This window comes from Natator depressus, chromosome 8 (assembly GCF_965152275.1).
Source record: "Natator depressus isolate rNatDep1 chromosome 8, rNatDep2.hap1, whole genome shotgun sequence".
Classification (NCBI taxonomy): Eukaryota; Metazoa; Chordata; order Testudines; family Cheloniidae; genus Natator; species Natator depressus.
The window spans coordinates 51076857-51097028 of record NC_134241.1 but is presented as its reverse complement, the minus strand read 5'-3'; the positions used below and the strand labels follow the sequence as shown (position 1 = coordinate 51097028).

At 36.6% G+C, this 20172-nt stretch overlaps 2 protein-coding genes across 13 annotated transcripts in view; one reads left to right on the top strand and one right to left on the bottom strand.

The window, feature by feature from the left end:
• RALGPS2 (Ral GEF with PH domain and SH3 binding motif 2) overlaps positions 1–20172 on the bottom strand; it is a 264748-nt gene that overhangs the window by 66742 nt on the left and 177834 nt on the right. For 6 of the 7 annotated variants that reach the window (XM_074961026.1, XM_074961025.1, XM_074961028.1 and 3 more), the window contains 5 exons: positions 12032–12169; positions 11461–11551; positions 9365–9432; positions 2945–3080; positions 31–182 (listed from right to left, as the gene is read on the bottom strand). In XM_074961026.1, the coding sequence (XP_074817127.1) occupies positions 31–182; positions 2945–3080; positions 9365–9432; positions 11461–11551; positions 12032–12169 (585 nt within the window). The remainder of the gene's footprint in view (positions 1–30; positions 183–2944; positions 3081–9364; positions 9433–11460; positions 11552–12031; positions 12170–20172) is intronic. The other variant, XM_074961031.1, reaches the window with a different exon arrangement.
• The window catches only part of ANGPTL1 (angiopoietin like 1), a 38011-nt gene continuing 33887 nt past the window's right edge, over positions 16049–20172 (top strand). For 3 of the 6 annotated variants that reach the window (XM_074961024.1, XM_074961018.1, XM_074961023.1), the window contains exon 1: positions 16145–16503. The gene's annotated coding sequence lies outside the window, so the exon portion shown is untranslated. Of the gene's footprint in view, positions 16504–20172 lie in introns of all 6 variants that reach the window. The other 3 variants (XM_074961020.1, XM_074961021.1, XM_074961022.1) reach the window with 3 other exon arrangements.

Sequence of the window (20172 nt, the reverse complement as noted above, 5' to 3'; positions counted from 1 at the left end):
TAGCACAGCTAAATTTTAAAAATGTCTCACCTATTGAAATTCCACTAGAAAGGGTGGAGCTCTCTGCTTGCCCTCTGGATGGGGCATGAGGTTCCATGACACTGTCGTCCAATAGGTGCCTTGGTCCTGCGTTGGGGAATGTTGCACTTTTAAACTCTGCTGTATTCATTTTGTGTATGAAACTGGAACAAATGAGGATACAAATATTCTTAATACATTTCAACAGCCACAGCTTCAAGGTATTAAAGAATAATACGTAGTTTGCTGTGCACCGCTTGATAATTTAATGGGCTCATTGACAGAGCACTAGCAGTATAACTCGCATGGGTTATTAATAGCAAAATTGCACAATGCCCCTGAGGCAGAGGGATGACTGGTCATTGAAATAACATTTATCTGAATGAAAATGATGGTGCTTTAATTTAATTAGAAGAACTTTGAAAATTAACTGTATTTTATATGCTAGGGACAAAATGAGTTCATGTTAGCCTCATACTTGCACAGATAAATGTCATGTTTTTATTGTAGTTTATAAAGCTTTCACATGAAAGAGATGAATTAGAGAATAATCTCTAGAACGTGCTCCTTGAGATGACAAGGGAACTGAGGAGAAACTGACATAGTTTTTGGGTATACTTTCAAAAGAAGGGTAAGGAGGGTTGCTCAGCCATGGAACAGATTTAATTATACCTTAGAAGGAAGTTGATTATCTGCCTCAGCAAAAGGTAAGTGGCATGTGAGATATAAAGCTGGTCTAGAAGTTTTTCTGCTGGGTTTTTAAGAGTAGTCAATAAGAAAGAACAAATAAAAACTCCATGATTTTTATTGGACTTTCAATATCTTTTAAAAAAAAATGCTTCATGAAGAAGGAAGAATGAATATGCTTCTCTAAAAGAATGATGTAAGCAGTCCCAAAGGCCAGAGTGTCAATGATGTAATTGGACCATATCTAGCTCAGAGTGGAGCAGAAGGGGGTAATAACACATCGGAAAGTCAAAACTCAATAGGTATCTCGGTGGAAAATGCCTCTATTTAAAAAAATAATCAAAATGTTTTAATTACAGAGACTGACTAGAGACTATAGCACAGGGTGCACCGGGAAACAGAAGTCAAAGCTGAGAAACTATGTTGACATGGGACAAATGTTACTGATTAACGGGCTGCAGTGCCAGAGGAGCACCTTTATGAACAACAGTCAATCACAGCTCACCAGAGCACTGGGGAGAGCAAACCAACACCAGTTGATTCTGACAGCTAGAACTTCTGAGTTCCTGCCAGCTCTTCCCACAGATGCAAGAGCCAGTGTGTAGGAATACACTGAGACTGGTATTCTCACTGTAGCATAAAATTTCTTACCTGTATAATTATTGTTCTCTAAAAGTAACATTCTATACAGTTCCATATTTTAAGTTCATGTGGAATTCAGAACTGCCTAAGGATACAGAAAAGTAAATATCCTGTCCCATACAACTCTAAACAGAAATCTTGAGCTATAATGGGTACATGAACTCATAGTAGCTACCTTCTCATTATAAGCCTCTGTTAGAATGACTGCCATGAATCTCAGAAACTAACAGGACAAATCTCAGCTCTTCAAGAACTATGAATATCCAAAAGGAGTGTTAGAAAAAAAATGAAATCAGCAGTTTATCATTTCTCTGTAGGTAAACATTGTTATTGCTAGAGACTACTGAGCTAGAAGAAGTTCTGAAACCAGCCAATCATTTGGGATAAATTTCCAGTGCAGTGAATGGAGATTTGGCTCTTGACTCAAATTGCCATTAATGGGAGTCTTGGAGATACAGTCCTGTGTACCAGTATTTGATAAAGTGTATATATAATAAATTCTATGTGGTTCCTTTAGAGTTCTGTTAGGACAGAACAAATCTGAGAATGGCTTTAACACAACTTTTAATAAACAGTCCCACTAAAGTGTGTTTGTCTGTCAGATTTTCATACAATGCTTATTACCTTGGTATCTAGGTGCTGGACAAAATTAAGGAGCACAAAAGTCCAAAACAAAAGGAGTTTTTCTCTCTCAATTCTTTTGGGACAGAGGGGACTTCATTGCATGTATAGGAAGTTTTCTTCTTTAAACAGCAATTGTAGGAGTTAAATTTCATGAAAGCAAGTTTACAGAAAGAAATAATTCAATATGTCTCAGACACAATTGGAGATAATTAGTTCATCCTGAAACAATAAAAGCTGGATGCACTTTGTTATGGCCTCAGTTCCTTTCAGGCATAATTTATGGAAGACATCAGGGAAAGGAGAGAATATTAATTAGAAGGATAACTGATTAAAAAGGAACTAAACACCACTTGCTTAAAAACTATTAAAAATCTAATACTTGAAGTACCATACTAAATGAGCAACCTTATGAGACAGGATTATTTTAGCTTCACATAGAGAAAGGTGCTCTGGTTCTGAGCGATCACATTGTACTTGGCAGATTTGGAATCTCATGGGATCTGCTCTTGCAAATTCAAAAAGTAAACGAAACCCAAATTGCTGCAGGTAACAAGATTCAATTCATGCAAGTTCTTAAATCACATAAGTATCAGGACCTTTTTTATTTTTTACTTAAAAAGCAATTTTATATTAAGTGTGCAATGAGGAACTCGAGGTCAGGTACTCTAACTGAGGAAGATCTGGTTCATTGTTTCCTGAGTCAGGCTCACTCATAGAAGGAGAGCTGTAAGGAACACAACTTTTCAGAGGCAAGCAGTAAGACATCATAATGCAAGTTAAAAAAAACCTGATAACGAATAGACAAACGCTGTTTCTTGCATATATTCCTTCCAGAATAGGAGTTGTGTTTTGTGGTCTTTATGTAGGAACACTGCTAATTAAATACTTCACTTTTTAAAGCAAAAGCTTTTGTTGTCAGAAGACAGTCCAATATGTACATGCTCAAACTCTTAAAAGTAAATAAAATGCTGACTTGTATCCCAAGCTGTGACATTTCCTATGCCCATGTGGTATCAGGTTCCTAGGTGATGGGGGAGTTGGTGGTAGCAATGCTCCTTCAGCTGCAACACTTTTCCGTGCACTTTGTGGAGATGCTCCCATTTCAGAGCCTGTGAGCAAAGGAAAAATAGGAAATTTCAACTGAGCATAAGAAATACCAATGTGACTACTTCAAATGCTATTCATCAGCCCTCCAAAAATACACAAGGTTCATATTTTTCCAGAAATTGTATAAGATTCTTACTGAGAATGTCTATTGTATTTTTTTGAAAATAAATATAAAATACTGCAGGATCTTGCTAAAGTACAAAATTAAAATTCAGTTTAAGAGGAGCTGATAATTATTGTTAAAAAAGCAATAAGAATATAAACATTTGAGTCTTTTTAAAAGTCAAACTGTTATACTATACATTCCCATTAGACAAGTAGTGTGTCTTTTGGCATATTCTAGTACAAAGAAAGCATCTAAAAGGAAAAGGTTTATTTTTATCTTAAAACTATGTTATAAAGATGAAAAGGTTATCATTAAGTAGTTATTCCTCCTAACATCATTGTGAAATAAAAGGGCTTTTTCTCCATGTCACAGAGAGGGAAGCAACCATACATTTTATTGACAGGTTTCAGAGTAACAGCCGTGTTAGTCTGTATTTGCAAAAAGAAAAGGAGTACTTGTGGCACCTTAGAGACTAACCAATTTATTTGAGCATAAGCTTTCGTGAGCTACAGCTCACTTCATCGGATGCATATTTATACGTTTTATTATTCCATGTCATTTAAAATATTATTTATTCTTATTAAAATAATAAATATGCTAAAGAACCTGGAGCATTACAAAGGCAAAGCAGAGCCAGGCTGAGTCCGCTGGGAATGGAGAGGCTGGCTGGAAAGGAATCGATGGGTATGTCTACACTGCAGGTAAAAACCTGCGCCTGGCCCATGCCAGCTTCCTTGGGCTTGCAGGGCTTGAGCTACAGGGCTGTTTGATTGAGGTATAGATGTTCAGGCTCGGGCCTGGGGCCCTCCCACCTTGCAGGGTCCTACAGCCAGGGCTGCAGCCCAAGCCTGAATGTCTGTACAACTCCTTAGCTAAAGCCCCGTGAGCCTCAGTCAACTAGTACAAGCCAGCTGCAGGTTTTTAATTGCAGTGTAGACACACTGTATATCACATTTACAGATCTTTTGCTCTTTAGATAGTTGTTTTAAAACCACAAATAAAACAGGAGAAGCAGATTCAACTTTAGCTTAATAGGCAGCCTTACCGGTTTTGGATGCAATGGTCCCCAATCTGATTTCTTGATAGATAAGATTCCTTACAAAATATTAACTTTGCTATTTCATTGCACAAAGATCAGGAAATTCAGATTCACGATTCCAACCACCACCTTAATTCTGTTCCTTTGCTTGTACACACTAAAATAGTGTCTTTAAGGAAACTGTGGAAGAGCATGTCAACTGGGATTGAGATGGAAATAGGAGACAGACTTGTTGAAAAATCTCTGGGTAAGGATAAAAGGGGTTAAAAAACAAGGGTGATGTCATGGTAGGGGTCTACTACAGACCATCTAAGCAGGAAGAAGAGATGGATGAGGCTTTTTTTAAGCAACTAAGAAAATCATCCGAAGCTTAGGACTTGGTGGTGATGGGGGACTTCAACTGCCTAGACATCTGTTAGGAATACAACACAGCAGGGCAGAGATTATCCAACAAGTTCTTGGAATGTATTGGGACAGTTTTTTTTTTATTTCAGAAGGTGGAGAAATCTACTTGGGAGCGGCTGTTCTAGATTTGATTTTGACAAATAGGGAGGAACTGGATGAGAATTTGAAAGTGGAAGGCAGCTTAGGTGAATGTGATCATGAAATGGTAGAGTTCATGATTCTAAGGAATAGTAGGAGAGAAAACAGCACAATAAAGATCATGGATTTCAAGAAGGCAGATTTTAGCAAACTCGGGGAGTAGGAAGATCCCATGGGAAGCAAGTCTAAGGGGAAAAACAGTTCAAGAGAGCTCCCAGTTTTATACAGCACATGAAAAGATGGAGTTGCCTTACCAAGTGGGGGGTCTACTATAAGGTGGGTGCATAACTGGTTGGAAAAACATTTCCAGAGAGTAGTTATCAGTGGTTCACAGTAAAGCTGGAAGGGCATATCAAGTGGGGTCCTGCAGGGATCAGTTCTGGGCCCAGTTCTGTTCAATATCTTCACCAATGACTTAGATAATGGCATAGAGAGTACACTTATAAAGTTTGCAGACAATACCAAGCTGGGAGGGTTGCAAGTGCTTTGGAGGATAGGATTAAAATTCTAGATGATCTGGACAAACTGGAGAAATGGTCAGAAGTAAATAGGATGAAATTCAGTAAGGACAAATGCAAATTACTCCACTTAGGAAGGAACGATCAGTTGCACATATACAAAATGGGAAATGACTGCCTCAGAAGGAGCATTGCAGAAAGGGATGTGGGGTCACAGTTCGGGCCCTGCCAAATTTACGGCTGTGAAAAATGTGTCACGAACCATGAAATCTGGTCTTTTGTGTACTTTTACCCTATACTATAAAGATTTCACAGGGAAGATCAGCGTTTCTCAAACTGGGGGTCCTGACCCAAAAGAGGGTTGTGTGTGTGTGTGTGGGGGGGGTCACAAGGTTATTGTAGGGGGATCACGGTATAGCACAAAAGCATGGGTGGCAGTCTTCAGAGCTTGGTGACTGGAGAGCGGTGGCTGCTCCCTATCAGAAACAGCACAGAAGTAAGGGTGGCAATACCATAACATGCCCTCCTTACTTCTGCATTGCTGCCTTCAGAGTTGGGTCAGGACCCCTACAGTTACAACACCATGAAATTTCAGATTTAAAAATCTGAAATCATGACATTTATTATTTTTAAAATCCTATGACTGTGAAATTGACCAAAGTGGACCGTGAATGTGGTAGGGCCCTAGTCATAGTGGATCACAAGCTAAATATGAGTCAACAATGTAACACTATTGCCAAACACACACAAAAACCAACACAAAAAACAACCCAATTTAATTCCAGGATGTATGAGCAGGAGTGTTGTAACAGGACATGAGAAGTAATTCTTCTGCATTGATATGGCCTCAACTGGAGTACTGTGTTGTTATGAGCACCACATTTCAGGAAAGATCTGGACAAATTAGAAAAAGTCTAAAGAGCAACAAAAATGATTAAAGGTCTAGAAAACATGACCTACGAGGGAAGATTGGAAAAACTGGGTTTATTTAGTATGGAGAAGAGAAGACTGGGGGTGGGGACATAACAGTTTTCAAGTATAAAAAAGATTGTTACAAGGAGAAGGGAGAAAAACTGTTTTCCTTAACCTCTGAGGATAGGACAAGAAGCAACAGGCTTAAATTGCAGCAAGGATGGTTTAGGTTGGACATTAGGAAAAACTTCCTTATTCTCAGGGTAGTTAAACATTGGAATAAATTGCTAGGGAGGTTGTGGAATCTCCATAATTGGAGATTTTTAAGAGCAGGTTAGAAAAACTTCTGTCAGGGATGGTCTAGATAATATTTAGTCCTGCCATGAGTGCAGGGGACCGGACTAGATGACCTCTCAAGGTCTCTTGTAACCGTAGAGACACATATGCTAGTAATTATCTTGGAGAACTCATGGAGGATGCGCGAGGTCCCAGAGGACTGAGAAGGGCAAACCTAGTACCTATCTTTAAAATGGGAAACAAAGAGGATCGAGGGGACTATACACTAGTCAGCTTAACTTTGATACCTGGAAAGATACTGGAACAAACTAAACAATCAGTTTGTAGGCACCTATAGGATAACAGGATTGTATGCAACAGCCAGCACGGATTTGTCAAGAACAAATCATGCCAAGCCAACTTGATTTCCTTCTTTGACAGGGTTATTGGCCTACTGGATAGTGGAAAAAATGTAGACATGATATATCTTGATTTTAGTAAGGCTTTTGAGAAAGTCCCACATGACATTCTTGTACGCAAATTAGGAAAATGTGGTGCAGATGAAATTACTACAAGGTAGATCCAAAACTGGTTGAAAGGCTGTATTGAGAGAGTGGTTATCAATGGTTTGCTGCCAAACTGGGAGGATGTATCTAGTGGGGTCTGGCAGGGGTCAATCCTGGGTCTGGTATCATTTAATATTTTCATTAATTGTTTAGATAATGGAGTGGAGAGTATCCTTCTAAAATTTTTGGACGACACTAGCTGGAAGGGGTTGCAAGAGCGTCAAAATGACCATGACAAATTACTGAATATCATCAACATGATGATATTCAATAAAGTGCAATCTACTACACTCAGGAAGAAAAAAAACAAATGCACAACTACAAAATGGGCAATAATTGGTTAGGCAGTAGTACTGCTGAAAAGGATTTGGGGATTATAGTGGATCATAAATTGAATACGAGTCAACAGTGTGATGCAGCTGGAAAAAAGGCTAACATTGTTCAGGCGTGTATTAACAGGAGTGTTGTAAATAAGACATGGGAGGTAATTGTCCTTCTCTACTTGGCACTGGAGAGGCCTCAGCTGGAGTACTGTGTCCAGCTCTGAGTGCCACATTTTAGGAAAGATATGGACTAACTGGAGAGTCCAGAGGAGAGCAACAAAAATGATAAAAGGTTTAGAAACCCTGGCCTATGAGGAAAGGTTTTTAAAAAAAAGGGCATATTTAGTCTTGAGAAAAGACGACTGAGTGGAAACTTGATAAGACTTCAAATATGTTAAGGGCTGTTATAAAGACGGTGGTGATAAATTGTTTTCTATGTCCACTAAACATAGGACAAGATGTAATGGGTTTAATCTGGAGATTTAGATTAGCTACCAAGGGAGATGTAGATTAGATATCATGAAAATCTTTCTAACTACAGACCAGTCAATCACACACCTCATTTGGAACTGGAAGTACACAATCAGGCAGCAGAAATTACCAAAAAAACCAAATGCAGTACAGTACTGTGTTAAATGTAAATGACTAAAAAAAACTAGGGAAAGTAGCATTTTTCTTCTGCATAGTAAAGTTTCAAAGCTGTATTAAGTCAATGTTCAGTGTAAACTTTTGAAAGAACAACCGTAACGTTTAGTTCAGTTACGAACATTTCAGAGTTAAGAACAACCTCCATTCCCAAAGTGTTCGTAACTCTGAGGTTCTACTGTATAAGGATAGCGAAGCACTGGAATAGGCTACCAAGTGAGGTTGTGGAATCCCCGTCATTGGAGATCTTTAAGAACAGGTTAAATAAACACCTGTCAGAGTCAGTATAGGTATACTTGGTCCTGCTTCAATGCAGGAGGCTGGATTAGATGCTTTCTCAAGGTCCCTTCTAGTCCTACATTTCTATGATTTTAAGATTCTATGTACCATAGCATTTTCTCTTACTAAATACCCTGAAGCTAAATTTTAATAATCATTTTCCTGTAAAAATCTGTAAAGTTGAAAAGGTTTAAAAATAAGCTAACTGTGTATTATTTCAGAGAGTAAATTGGCTCACAGGCCCTGACCTGTGGTTACACCAGTTCCTTACATAGCCTGAATCTTTTGCTAGTTAACCAGATGTCTTCTTTAATAGCATTTCTTTTATTATATATTAGGAGCAGTTCCTTAACATATTAAAAATGTTTAAAGAAATAATTGTACTTGCAGTCTGAGTAGATTTTCAGACCCACCCAAGTGAATTAAGAGCACAAGTTCCATTGAAAATAATTTGAACTTTTGCTCCTAAGGGTATGTCTACACTACCCACTGGATCGGTGGGCAGAGATCGATCCAGCGGGTGTCGATTTATCATGTCTAATCTAGACGCGATAAATCAAGCCCCAAGCACTCTCCCGTCGACCCCTGTACTCCACCGCTGTGAGAGGTGCAGGCGGAGTCGACGGGGGAGCGGCAGCAGTCGACTCACCGGAGTGAAGACACCGTGGTGAGTGGGTCTAAGTATGTCAACTTCAGCTACGTTATTCACGTAGCTGAAGTTGCATAACTTAGATCGATCCCTCCCAGGACTAAGTCACACAGACTCTTGAAAATCCCACCATAAAACATTTTTAAATGTACATCTTATATGCTGCAAATCAAACAAGATATACCCCTTTGACAGAAAGAAAGAAAAGGCATTTAAGAGGAAAACAGCAAATATGAAGCTATTTAGTGTGACATGACAGACAAATATTTAAATTTAAAGTTAATTTTCATATTTAAACCAAGGAACTGACTCAGTTTCCTATGACAACAAGAGTCTACTTACAGAACAAATTTAGAATTTTTATGACAAATACATTTTGTAAATCTTTTATTACACTTCACTTTTAGGAAAATATTTTTTGTACTAGTAACTCAAAGGCAGTAGAGAATGGATTTCAAATTTTGATGTCTTCTGGTAAGTAAGCATTTACCTACTAAATCTTCTCTGGAAGCAGCAGAACGAGGGGTGCTGGTTCCTGGCTCTATCTTTAATGAAAGCCTGCATTAAAAAAGGAATAGAAGTTAAAGTATTAATTTATCAGAAACCTGAAGTCTTTTAATGTAAAGCTTTCAAAGCTAAAATATTTTCTGGCTTATGCTGCAAGAAATTTTGCTACCACAAGTGTAAGAAAGGCTTTGCACATACGAGGAATTTCAGATATGCATATCACTCACATAGCAATCAAAAGGAGGCAACAACCAACCCACTTTTTTTCTTTTACTTATCCCAATTTCATATTTATTGTACTCAATGTTCTGCTTTCTACAGCAGTGATGGAAATAAAAAGGCATGTGCAGGAGTCCCAGTAGGCAAAACCATTTATTCCCTGTTTTAATTTGTTCTGAAACCCCTATAAGTTTTAACCAATAAGAATATAAGAATGGCCAGACTGGGTCAGATCAATGATCTGTCTAGCCCAGTACCCAGGCCTTCTGCCAGTGGCCAGTGCTAGATGCTTCAGAGGGAGTGAACAGAAGACAACAAATTAATTTAATAATTTATACAATATTGTTAACATTTTACCAGTTCAATATAGCTTCATGAAAAAGGAAACTGTTTAAGTACTTTTTCTTCTGAGATTTATTTTTAAGTAACTATCTGACCCTTTGTTACCCTTTTTTTTTTATTAAAGTTTCTGACCCTTCACCTGTCAGAGAAAAGGGGTAGTTTTCCTTCGAAAAGAAAGAAAATGCTGCAAGATTTAAGTATCAGTTGGTTTTCTCAAAGTAGTATGGCCTCCTCCTTTCACCCTGAAGAGACTAAGGTTATCATCTCCACAATTTTCTCAGTATACAAAGGTATATGCACTGCTAAAATCATATTCCTCATTCAGTCAAACCACATGACTCCACATACTTTGCCTAGTCCATAAAATGAACATAGGAATTGCTACTTTGGATCAATTCACTGTATCTTCTAGTCCAATATCTAATCTCTGACTGTTGTCAGAGCCAGATGGCTCACAAGAAGGTGCAAGAATCTCTAATGAACAATTATAGAATAGCTTCCTTATGTGGAATTTTCTTTCTAGCTACCACCAATGGTTGGCTTATGCCCTGAAGCATAAGGATTTATATCCCTTATAATCTTTAATCTCTCTCATAAACCTATGGATGTTCTATAGTTACTTAGATACATGTAGTTCTTTTTGGGATTCTGCTAAGGTCTTGGAATCAATTATATATTGTGGTAAATGAGTTACACAGGTTAATTAAGTGTTGTATAAAATGTAATTTCCTTTTATCAAATGTAAATGTATTTCTTTCCATTCTATTTCCAACCCCTTAGTTCTTACATGAAAAAGTGTAAATAGGAGTGCCTAGTTTACCTTCTCTATACCATTCATTACCTTGTATATCTTTATTACCTTATATCTCCTCTCCAAACAGTTTCATCTTTCCACTCTCTCCTCATATGCAAGTCTCTCCTTGCCTCTTATTTTCATTGTCTACTTCTGTATCCCTTCTATTATGCTTAAATGAAAATCCATATTTCACTCTGCAATTTTAATTATTGTTACAACACCTAAAATTACTAAAATAGAGTAATGAAAAAAAAAACTCTATGCTGATCAGTTTGTTTACTTTCTGCCTTCAACAGCGTTTTGCAGTTTTACAGCAGAGTAAAGATACTATACTGTATTTTTTCCAACTTTAATGTTTAATTTTCTTAAATATCCCTCAAACAATAACAGAAAATAAAATGTTTAAAGGAAAAATTTAAGTCACGACTACTATTGGTTATTTTCTAACTCCAGTTTCTTCTCAGTCTCCTTACAGTAAAGGAAGAGAGACTTATGAAAATAACAGGTTTCAGAGTAGCAGCCGTGTTAGTCTGTATTCGCAAAACGAAAAGGAGTACTTGTGGCACCTTAGAGACTTTTTATGGAAATAAGAGTGGCAGTCTTGAAGTTGGATTTATTTACCTAAATGAAAGCAGGCTCTCTTGCCTGCTCATTATTGTATTCAAGGTTTCTGTTACATAAAACTCACTTTTTTAAAAGGAAATGTAGAATTTCATACTTACTTGTAATTGTCATCTTCCACAAACTTTTGTAGCTCTTCTATGTATTGAACTGAGTTCAAGTATTTTTGTACATGAGGCAACAGAGGAATATCTAGAGAAGAGGCACTATATCAGTTATCACTATGTCATTTATTGTAAGACAAAAGGATTTTCTTGAAAACATCTGTATACAAACAGATATTTCTCTTGCTGTCTTTAGTTGGGGCCATAAAATACAATGATCCCTCACCACTGTTTAGCAGTTTTTTGTTCCCCTCATCCATAACCATGCCTGGGCTAACCTCCCCGGCACCCAAGGAAGGCCAGATTTGAACATCTTCACAGCGTGTACTTTGAAAACACAGAAGAGATAAGTAGAGGATAAGTAAGTCTCATTCTATCTCTGCCTGCTGACAGGAGAGGATAACCCAACAATTCCAGAACTTGGTTTTAATAGGATTTATGGTTTTAGATGGGAATGGTACATTAATTGGTTAAGACTTATTAAATAACAGCATGGTAGAAGATGAACATTTTTATTTAATCAGTTGCCCTCAGTAATATTGCAAAAGAAATAAATGAGCTAGATTACCATATTCACAGGACTGCTGAAAATCTGAAATTATTCTAAGTATGTTGTTCATTAAATTTGATCTCTGCTCGCTTTCCAGAATGCTCCCTGTAGATGGGTATGCGGAGTCAATATATGTCAAGTCCGAGAGATAAATACCTGAATGAATAAGATTAGAGTGAGTATTTCCTTTATTTAAATGTTTTAAATTTAAAAGAAAAAGCAATTATTGAATTTGAATGTACTTCTGCTCACACTTACTAAGGATCCACTGTGGCATTTAATCTTTGTCTTGCTCCAGGGGTAAAGGAGAAAAAGCCCTATGCCTGCAAGAGCTCTTTGCTGGTTTGTGCCTCAATAAGGCACAAATAATATTGCTTAGAACTGCTGTGCCACCCCTTGGACGATTCAGTAAGTTCTCCCCTTCATCTCTTGTCCAGTGGTTTTGCCTTACTCCTTTCTCAGCCCTATTTGCAGTGAACAGCTCCAGCAGCAGTACTAGCCCACTGAAATCTTTGTGCTTTTTGAGTATAAGGACTTGCATTCTCTTCACAGGGGCCAGGCACAATGGAAGGTTGGAAGCTTTCCTTGTGTATTATACAGGGACCAGGCACAATCTGACCTTTAGTCTTTGACAGAGGAAGCATATAACATTTCAGAATCTGCAAAGTAAGTATCAAACTATGTGCAACTATGCCAGGTCTCATTTCTAAGCTTCTGTCATCCCAACAATTAATCATCATTCACTTGACAAGCCTGTAGTGGTATTCAACACAGAATGTTCAAAAACATGAACTTTGTTAAACATTTTCAATGTGATAAAATTTAATAAGGTGTAAATTTTTAACAGGGGAGGTTAACTAACCATTGGAACATTTTACCAAAGGTTGTGGAGATTCTTCATCATCAGCATTTATGAAACCAAGATTGGAACATTGTTTTTCTAAAAGATATAATCTAGTTCAAACAGGAATTATTTGGAGGAAGTTCTATGCCTGTTATATACAGTTATCAGACTAGATGATTACCTTCTGCCCTTAGAATCTATGAATATTTAATTCCTCCAACTCAGCTGTGTTGAAACAGACCAACAGAAAAATCTCCCTCTCTCTGCCAGCAAAAGGAAAAGAAAAACTTCTCAAATTGCAGGAACCGGGAAAGTGTTTGCTAGGCAAAGAGTATACTCAAATTGAAATCTGATTAGGACACTTGGATTAACACCCTCTCCACATAGGTGATGGAACTAGGGCTGATTGGGGTGGTGGGAAGAGAGGGTTTGCCACATCCCCGGGCTTGAAGTGGTTTCCATCATATACAGGGTCCACATTTTGCTTCAATGGCTCTCAGCACCCCCACTATACAAACTGTTTCAGCACCCCTGCCACTTCCCCACACTTTGTAAAAGCTCTATAGGATCTTTAATGATGATGAGTGTTTAGTGCCTTAATTCCAAGTCTCATCTTTAAAGCTTCCATCTTCTTCCTTCACCACTGGCAACCTCATTATTCTCTGTCCCAAATACTCACAACTCTGGAGTTAAAGCAAGTAGGATTTAACAGCAGCATAAATGTGTGGGAAGAAGGAGGGGAAAAAAAGCAGTAAAAGACGACATCAAAGTCCATGTATTCCTCTCCATTTCCATTAGCCTTGTCCCAGCCCTGACCATTTATTGATGCAACAAATGCAACACTACTCCTTCTCACCAACATGACTCTTGCATCACATTTCCTTTAATCCCCTTGCATGTTGGAAGAGGGGCCCTCACTACCTACAAATAAGGTGGGTGAAGAATGGACTGTAAGGAGTGGAAAAAAGGCTATTGAATTTCATCTTCATCACAAGGCTGGCTGAGTTATCAGTGCAAAGCCTCATGCTTTGTGTGGGGATGGGTGAATTTCATTCTAAATATATACATGCCCCAATATAGCCACACCATTTTAAAATTCATTTTACTAATAGCTTATTGGTTACACAAGAATTCAAAAGTGCTGAAAAGATGGAACCCTGAGTTTTTCTCTATCAGGGATAGATATAATATCAAACATCTGTCTAGGGTAAGGGCATGATGGTTATGCATGGGGTTTTATCCCCTTGACATTTGCCATTATTTTTTATTCATGATTTAACAGCAAGCTACTATTTATCATAACTATCCCTAATGCCTTTTTCCACTAAAAACCAGTAAGCAAAACTGTGCACAACTATGGGAAAAAGGAAAGTCTTTATTTCTGATAAGTTTGAGGACATTTCTCTCAAATTTCCACATTTTGGATTCTGCAGTAGCAAATGCTTTTGTTTCAGCTGCTCTTCTACCACACTGGTTTCATAGATCTCTTCTCTTGGCTTGAACTTTATGTCTTCTATTTACCACTTCTACATCTACTGCTGTTTCAGCATCTGGTAAGAGTTTCTCATGGTCTGCACATTTCACTGTAGGGATGCGCTCACATACTTTCACCCCTCCCCCCACCCAGGAGATATCTATATCAAGAAAATTTGACTGCTTTTCCTATATTCTGCTCGCTAATCCAACCTTAAATTCAATACTTTGTACAAAAAAATTGCTATTTTAGGTAATACTTATGGGACTTCTAAAATTAGTTGTATGTTTCTTTTCTCCGAGACCTGTATAATTAGGGTCAGAGGAACCCAAAAATGTTTGGCTTTACAGGTGGAAGAACATTAAAAAAAAACACTTAGTTGGAGCAGTGATTGTGTTTGTAACACAATTATCACAATTGTGTTCCTAACACAGCGGAGCTCTCAGTCCCGAGTGGGGCCTCTGGGCACTGCTCCAATATTAATATACGAACAGAATCTGCATGCACACAGAAGCAAGTTAAAAGCCTTTTGGCTGAAAGGTGACAAAAAAGTTCATAGAAAGTTATTAAATAGAATCTGACATTGAGTTTAATTTTATTTTCATCTAATTTTTAATTCAGGATTTTGTATTCTGCTAATATTAGAATATTCATTTATTAAAAGGATAAATTAATAACTGTCAGAAATTATTATTTAATATTTATATTGTGATGATACCTAAAGGCTTTAACCATGTTGGGTCTCATTGTGCTAGGCAGTGTCCAGGGATAGTTAATGAAAGTCCCTGCCCTGAACAGTGTACTATCTAAAATAGAAAGAAGGTTGAATAATGTTTACTGGTTCAAAGAACAGAGATCCATAAGGAACAAAAGTGTAGTATTGGTTATGAGTTTATGGATTAGTGAACAGATTATTTCTGGAAGGAGATATCTAAATTATTTCTTGTTTAAAGTTAAGTGACAGCCTTTTTATCTTTAGCGCAATTAAGAATACCTTTCTAGAGAACTCCTCTGCAAAATACAAGATCCTTGGACCTATTTATCAAATCTAAAACAATTTTAAAAGTAAAAACAAACCATAAAATTTAATTAATTTGTCATTTCTGAAGAAACTGACAACTGCACTAAACAAAACCCCAAACTTAATAGACTCCTGTACACAAACTGTCAAGTGACAGAATTAAAAGCTGACAACGGTATCCTTTGTTTCTTAAAAGTATGTAATCCATGTGGCTTCTGCTTCTTTTAATACTAATCAGATGGTTTCAAATATTCTAATACCTACTCAACACCAAACATAGCTTTAACATTTTCCACATGTTTCAGAGTCTTTGTGAGTGTAACAACAGCTAAAACTGTTTCTTATTAAGTGAACTTCAAGAATTGAATGTGACATTCTGCTCAACATTCTTCTAGACTATAAATGGTTCATTTTTCCTGTTGTACCCAGTCAGTCTGCCTCTTTTATTTCTGGGAACACAAGTTGAGTTCATCAGTCTGAAAGAATCTTTCTTCTAAATGAAGCCCAGTACTGTAACAACTTGAAAGGCATCTTTAGGCTGTGAAATAAAATGTTAGTTTTGTAATTGCCTGCTGAACTCTTGCACAGACTGTTTCCATATAGTGCCCTCCCTCTAACCAGCAAACAATCTTTCCTTGTCCATAGCTCTTCAGCCTCCCCCGCCCTTTCATAAAGGCTATGATAGGAAATCCTAAGGAGTTTTGTTTGCTCTTCAGTGAGTTCACAGTGACATCAGAGGTGGGCTGAACAGCTAAGTCTAGTGCGTGTTTAAGAAAAGGAAAACTGTCCAAGCGTACTGTATATGGAATCTGGGTCAGCTGTAGCTGGTTAGTGCATTTCTGCATGTGACAGTAAGACGCAGCAGCTTCAAACACACTACTATCCCTTTTTCTGGAATAGAATACACTGGAACTTCAGTTATGTTTCTTAGACAGATTTAGTTAGCTTGATTTTTTTATTCTATTAAATCTGCAGGAAGACGATCAATTCCTTGATACAGTTTGGATCTAACAGGACAAGAAAAAAACGTTTTCACTAGAACTACAAATTAACAAACAAAAACACTGGTAACACAAAGAAGAAAAAACAAGTTGACTTCTGGATTTTTAATCTACTGTAGAAGCCAAAAGCAGCAGCAAAATTTGTTTTTGGTAAGTTTTCTATTTAACCTTAATTGCAAATCCATAGGTAAATTATTTGCAAGCAAGTCTGCATGTGGATGATATATATATATATATGCATGCAATTCTGCATGAGACTGATAAATTTATGTATACAATGCTATCCTAAAGAGTTATCTGACAACTCTCAAACATTAAACTAATTTCTGTAGCATCTGATAATAATCATTAAAAAACTCTGTGATGCTGGAACAGTTTAACAGAGGAAAATCATAACAGCATGAACCAGTTCATTTGTTTTGAGTTGTTCTGAAATACTTTCTGGTCAAATTTTTATTCTACTGCATCTGCAAATTTTATTTTAGGTTAGCTTAATGACTTAGTGCACATATATGGTTATAGAAAATCAGCAGATAGCATAAAGAAAATTATTTAGTATATGTAGTTAGTGTATCTTGAACATAATGGGTAACACCTTGGCCCCATCGAAGTTAATGGCAAAGTTCCCATTGACTTCAATAGAGCCAGGATTTCACCCAACTTCACAGAGTGTACTGGTAGCTAGCACTACTAGAGCTAGAAAATGGATATCCAAGTAAAACCATTTTAAAAGAAAACAGACCAGCATAATCAACAACTCAAACAGCTATTAGTACACATCAATCCAACTAATATGTTCTATTAGGGGAATTTCTATCTAAGACTACTATTTGCATTTTCTCTATTAACAAACAATTATTCCAGCTGTACAAACAAACATGAATATTAGCCATATATGGGTTCAAAACAACACTAAACCTGTTACTTGACCGACAATCAAGCTGTTTAATTCCAAATTCTTGAAGCCAAATACTCATATTTTCCTTTCCTTCAAAAGCTTTAACTATGTATAATAAAGGATAGCTGTATGTACATTTGGCTAGTGGTGTGTTCCCAATGCATCCACAAAACTACAGGACTAAAATTTAAGAGAATGAAAGTTAATTACTGAATGACTGGTTAAATTGCAAAGCCCCTGAAGTGTTTCATAAATAATATTGTGAATCCTGGTTTACAACTGCATTTATGCTAAATGGAGAAGCACTTAAGGTTTTTATATTTGAAAAATCAAAATGGTTAAACTTGAAATCTAGTTATTAGGACTGAAGAAAAAAGCAGAATTAAAAAATATCAACAGTTTAAACAAAGTGTACACTTTTCATCTCTCCCTATGCATTTTTCAAGAGGGATAAATAGATAAACATATTAAACCATCTAGAACAATGGAAAAAAGATATAAAGTAACTATTTGTATTTACCAATCCTCAGGAATCACCTGCAGATTAAGAGACCCCAGAGAAAAAGTTAAGGGAAATGTAAGTGTGGCAAAAAAAGTTTTTGGATAAAAATAACTATGGCATAAAACAAAAGTCTTAGACGTTCTTGAAAACCTGTTCAAATTCTTTAAAAGGTAAATGACTACTTTTTCTAACACCCCTCTGGCTCCCGTTATAATACGCTATGGGGTGTAACCAAGAAAGCGGAATGTCATTGGAATATCTACACTGTGTGTTTTTGAAAGTAGTCTTTACTACTGACACACTTAGTTACTTAAGTTACTACACACATTTTAAAACAGTTCCTAAAATCTCTCAACTTCTGAGTCAATAATTCAATATAAAGCTCTATATAAAGCAATATAAATATGTTTTTGGACCCTAAGCTCTAGTTTTTTGCTCTGAAGTGTTTATTTTAAATAATCAGTAGAATATCAGTATTTATAGACAGAATATTTTGGACCTTTTAGAACTTGTCACTTCTGCCAAAAGTTACATAACTGTTACCAAGTTTACTCAGACAGCAATAACTGGTTTTAATTTGCTGTTCCTCAGACGTGCTGTTATTAATCTGGTCTGTGAGAGGTATATACTGATTAATGAACTAAAAGTTCTCAGAGCTTACCTACTGCCAAGTGCAAAATGTTTTCAATATCAGTTCTGCAGGGAATTTCTAAACATGCGCAATGCTCACCAGTCTAGTATTTCTGCTTGTTAAAAAGTTACATGTAGGTAATGTAGTGGCAAGCAAAACTTCTGTAGTTGCAAGCAAAACTCCAGGAACACAGTGACTTTTGAATATGAATAGCTTACAAAACAAAACAAAAAAAACCCTGAGGATTTCATTGATGTTTTTGCTAAATTGTCATAATATATGGCATTATAATCTTTAAAATCCTCCTCTGCAGAGAGATTTTCTTTCAATTGTCAAGTTTCCCTGCTGAAAAAAAATTCTTTATTTTAAAAAACACCTGAAGATTTTAGCCTATTTTGAAAATAGCCTTCTGTTTGTCCTAAGGAGTATTTTGAGTAGAAATGCTAAACATAATTCTGTTGTGCCACTATAGTGATCTGACACACAAAATACAAGATTGTATTATTACTGCATTCTAGTGAACACAAATTTAAGTAATCCAGTTATACAGTCCAAAGTAGAGGCACTTGCTGAACAGCAGCTTGCCTACATGGGGAAATTTACCAGTAGAACTATACTAATATAATTATACCTGTATAACTGCCCGTGTAGACACAGTTATTCCAGGATAAGAGTGGTTTTTTTGGTTTAGTTTGTGTCATTTTGAAAGCAACATAAAACAAGCCCTCTCCCCCAAAGCCACTCTTATTCTGGAATAAGTATGTCCACATGGAGAATTATACCAGGATGGTTCTGTGGGTAAATTTCCCCACATAGACATTCCCTAAGAGACTTTTCACTTCTTTTAACAAGGACAAAGCTGTTCACATGTGTATAACAATAAGATGAAACACTCATAATGTGGACAAATAATTTGCTTTGTTATGAAGCTGTGCTTCTTTTTCTTCTACTGTGCGTGTTCATAAAGTATGTGCACATGTGTGCACTTAAGACTAACCTCCTCTTATTATTTAAAATGTGTCTACTATTTAAGACTGCATCTTGTTTTAAATGTGAACTCTGGAGAAAGTAAAGAAATGCACTGATAATATATTTTCCACTCAAACATGAAGGACAAAAACCTGTCCTCAGATATGCATATTAAATTTCCATCAGTTTCAATAGGAGTAGCCTATGCATATCTGAGGGCAGAATCTGGTCCTAAAAAGTAGTATGAATTAGCAAAATCAATCATCTCTACTAAGGAAATAAAATCTTTTAGATCTTCAAAGTCTATCCTGAGACACAAAATACAAGATGTAATTAAAATATACAAAGTAATTAGAGAGGATAAAAGAACAGGACTAATTTCATGTGATGAAAGACTACTGTAAACCTTAAATCAACAAAACTTGGAAAATATGTAGTCTGTTAGACAGATCACATTTAGAGAAATGACTTAACCAATGTACATTACAGTTTCTTCCATGGTTTCATAATTCTAGTACACTCAGTATGAAAACCACATCAGCTCAAATCAGAACAAATAGCTTTCTTTGTACACAATTCAAATACACGGATTACAAAATTATACTCTCCATACCTACCACACTGTGCATACCTCTGCCTGCACTGATATATTTAAAAGATATGCAGTATTTGTTTGGTTAACATGTCATAACCAGGGAGAAACCAATGCTACACTGCAAATGAGAAACTGGGTTGGGTTTGGATTTGTTTTTTTTTTTTAAGTTGGTAACAAAGAACATTATTCCTAATTAAATAGCAGCTTTGTAATAAATAAACCAG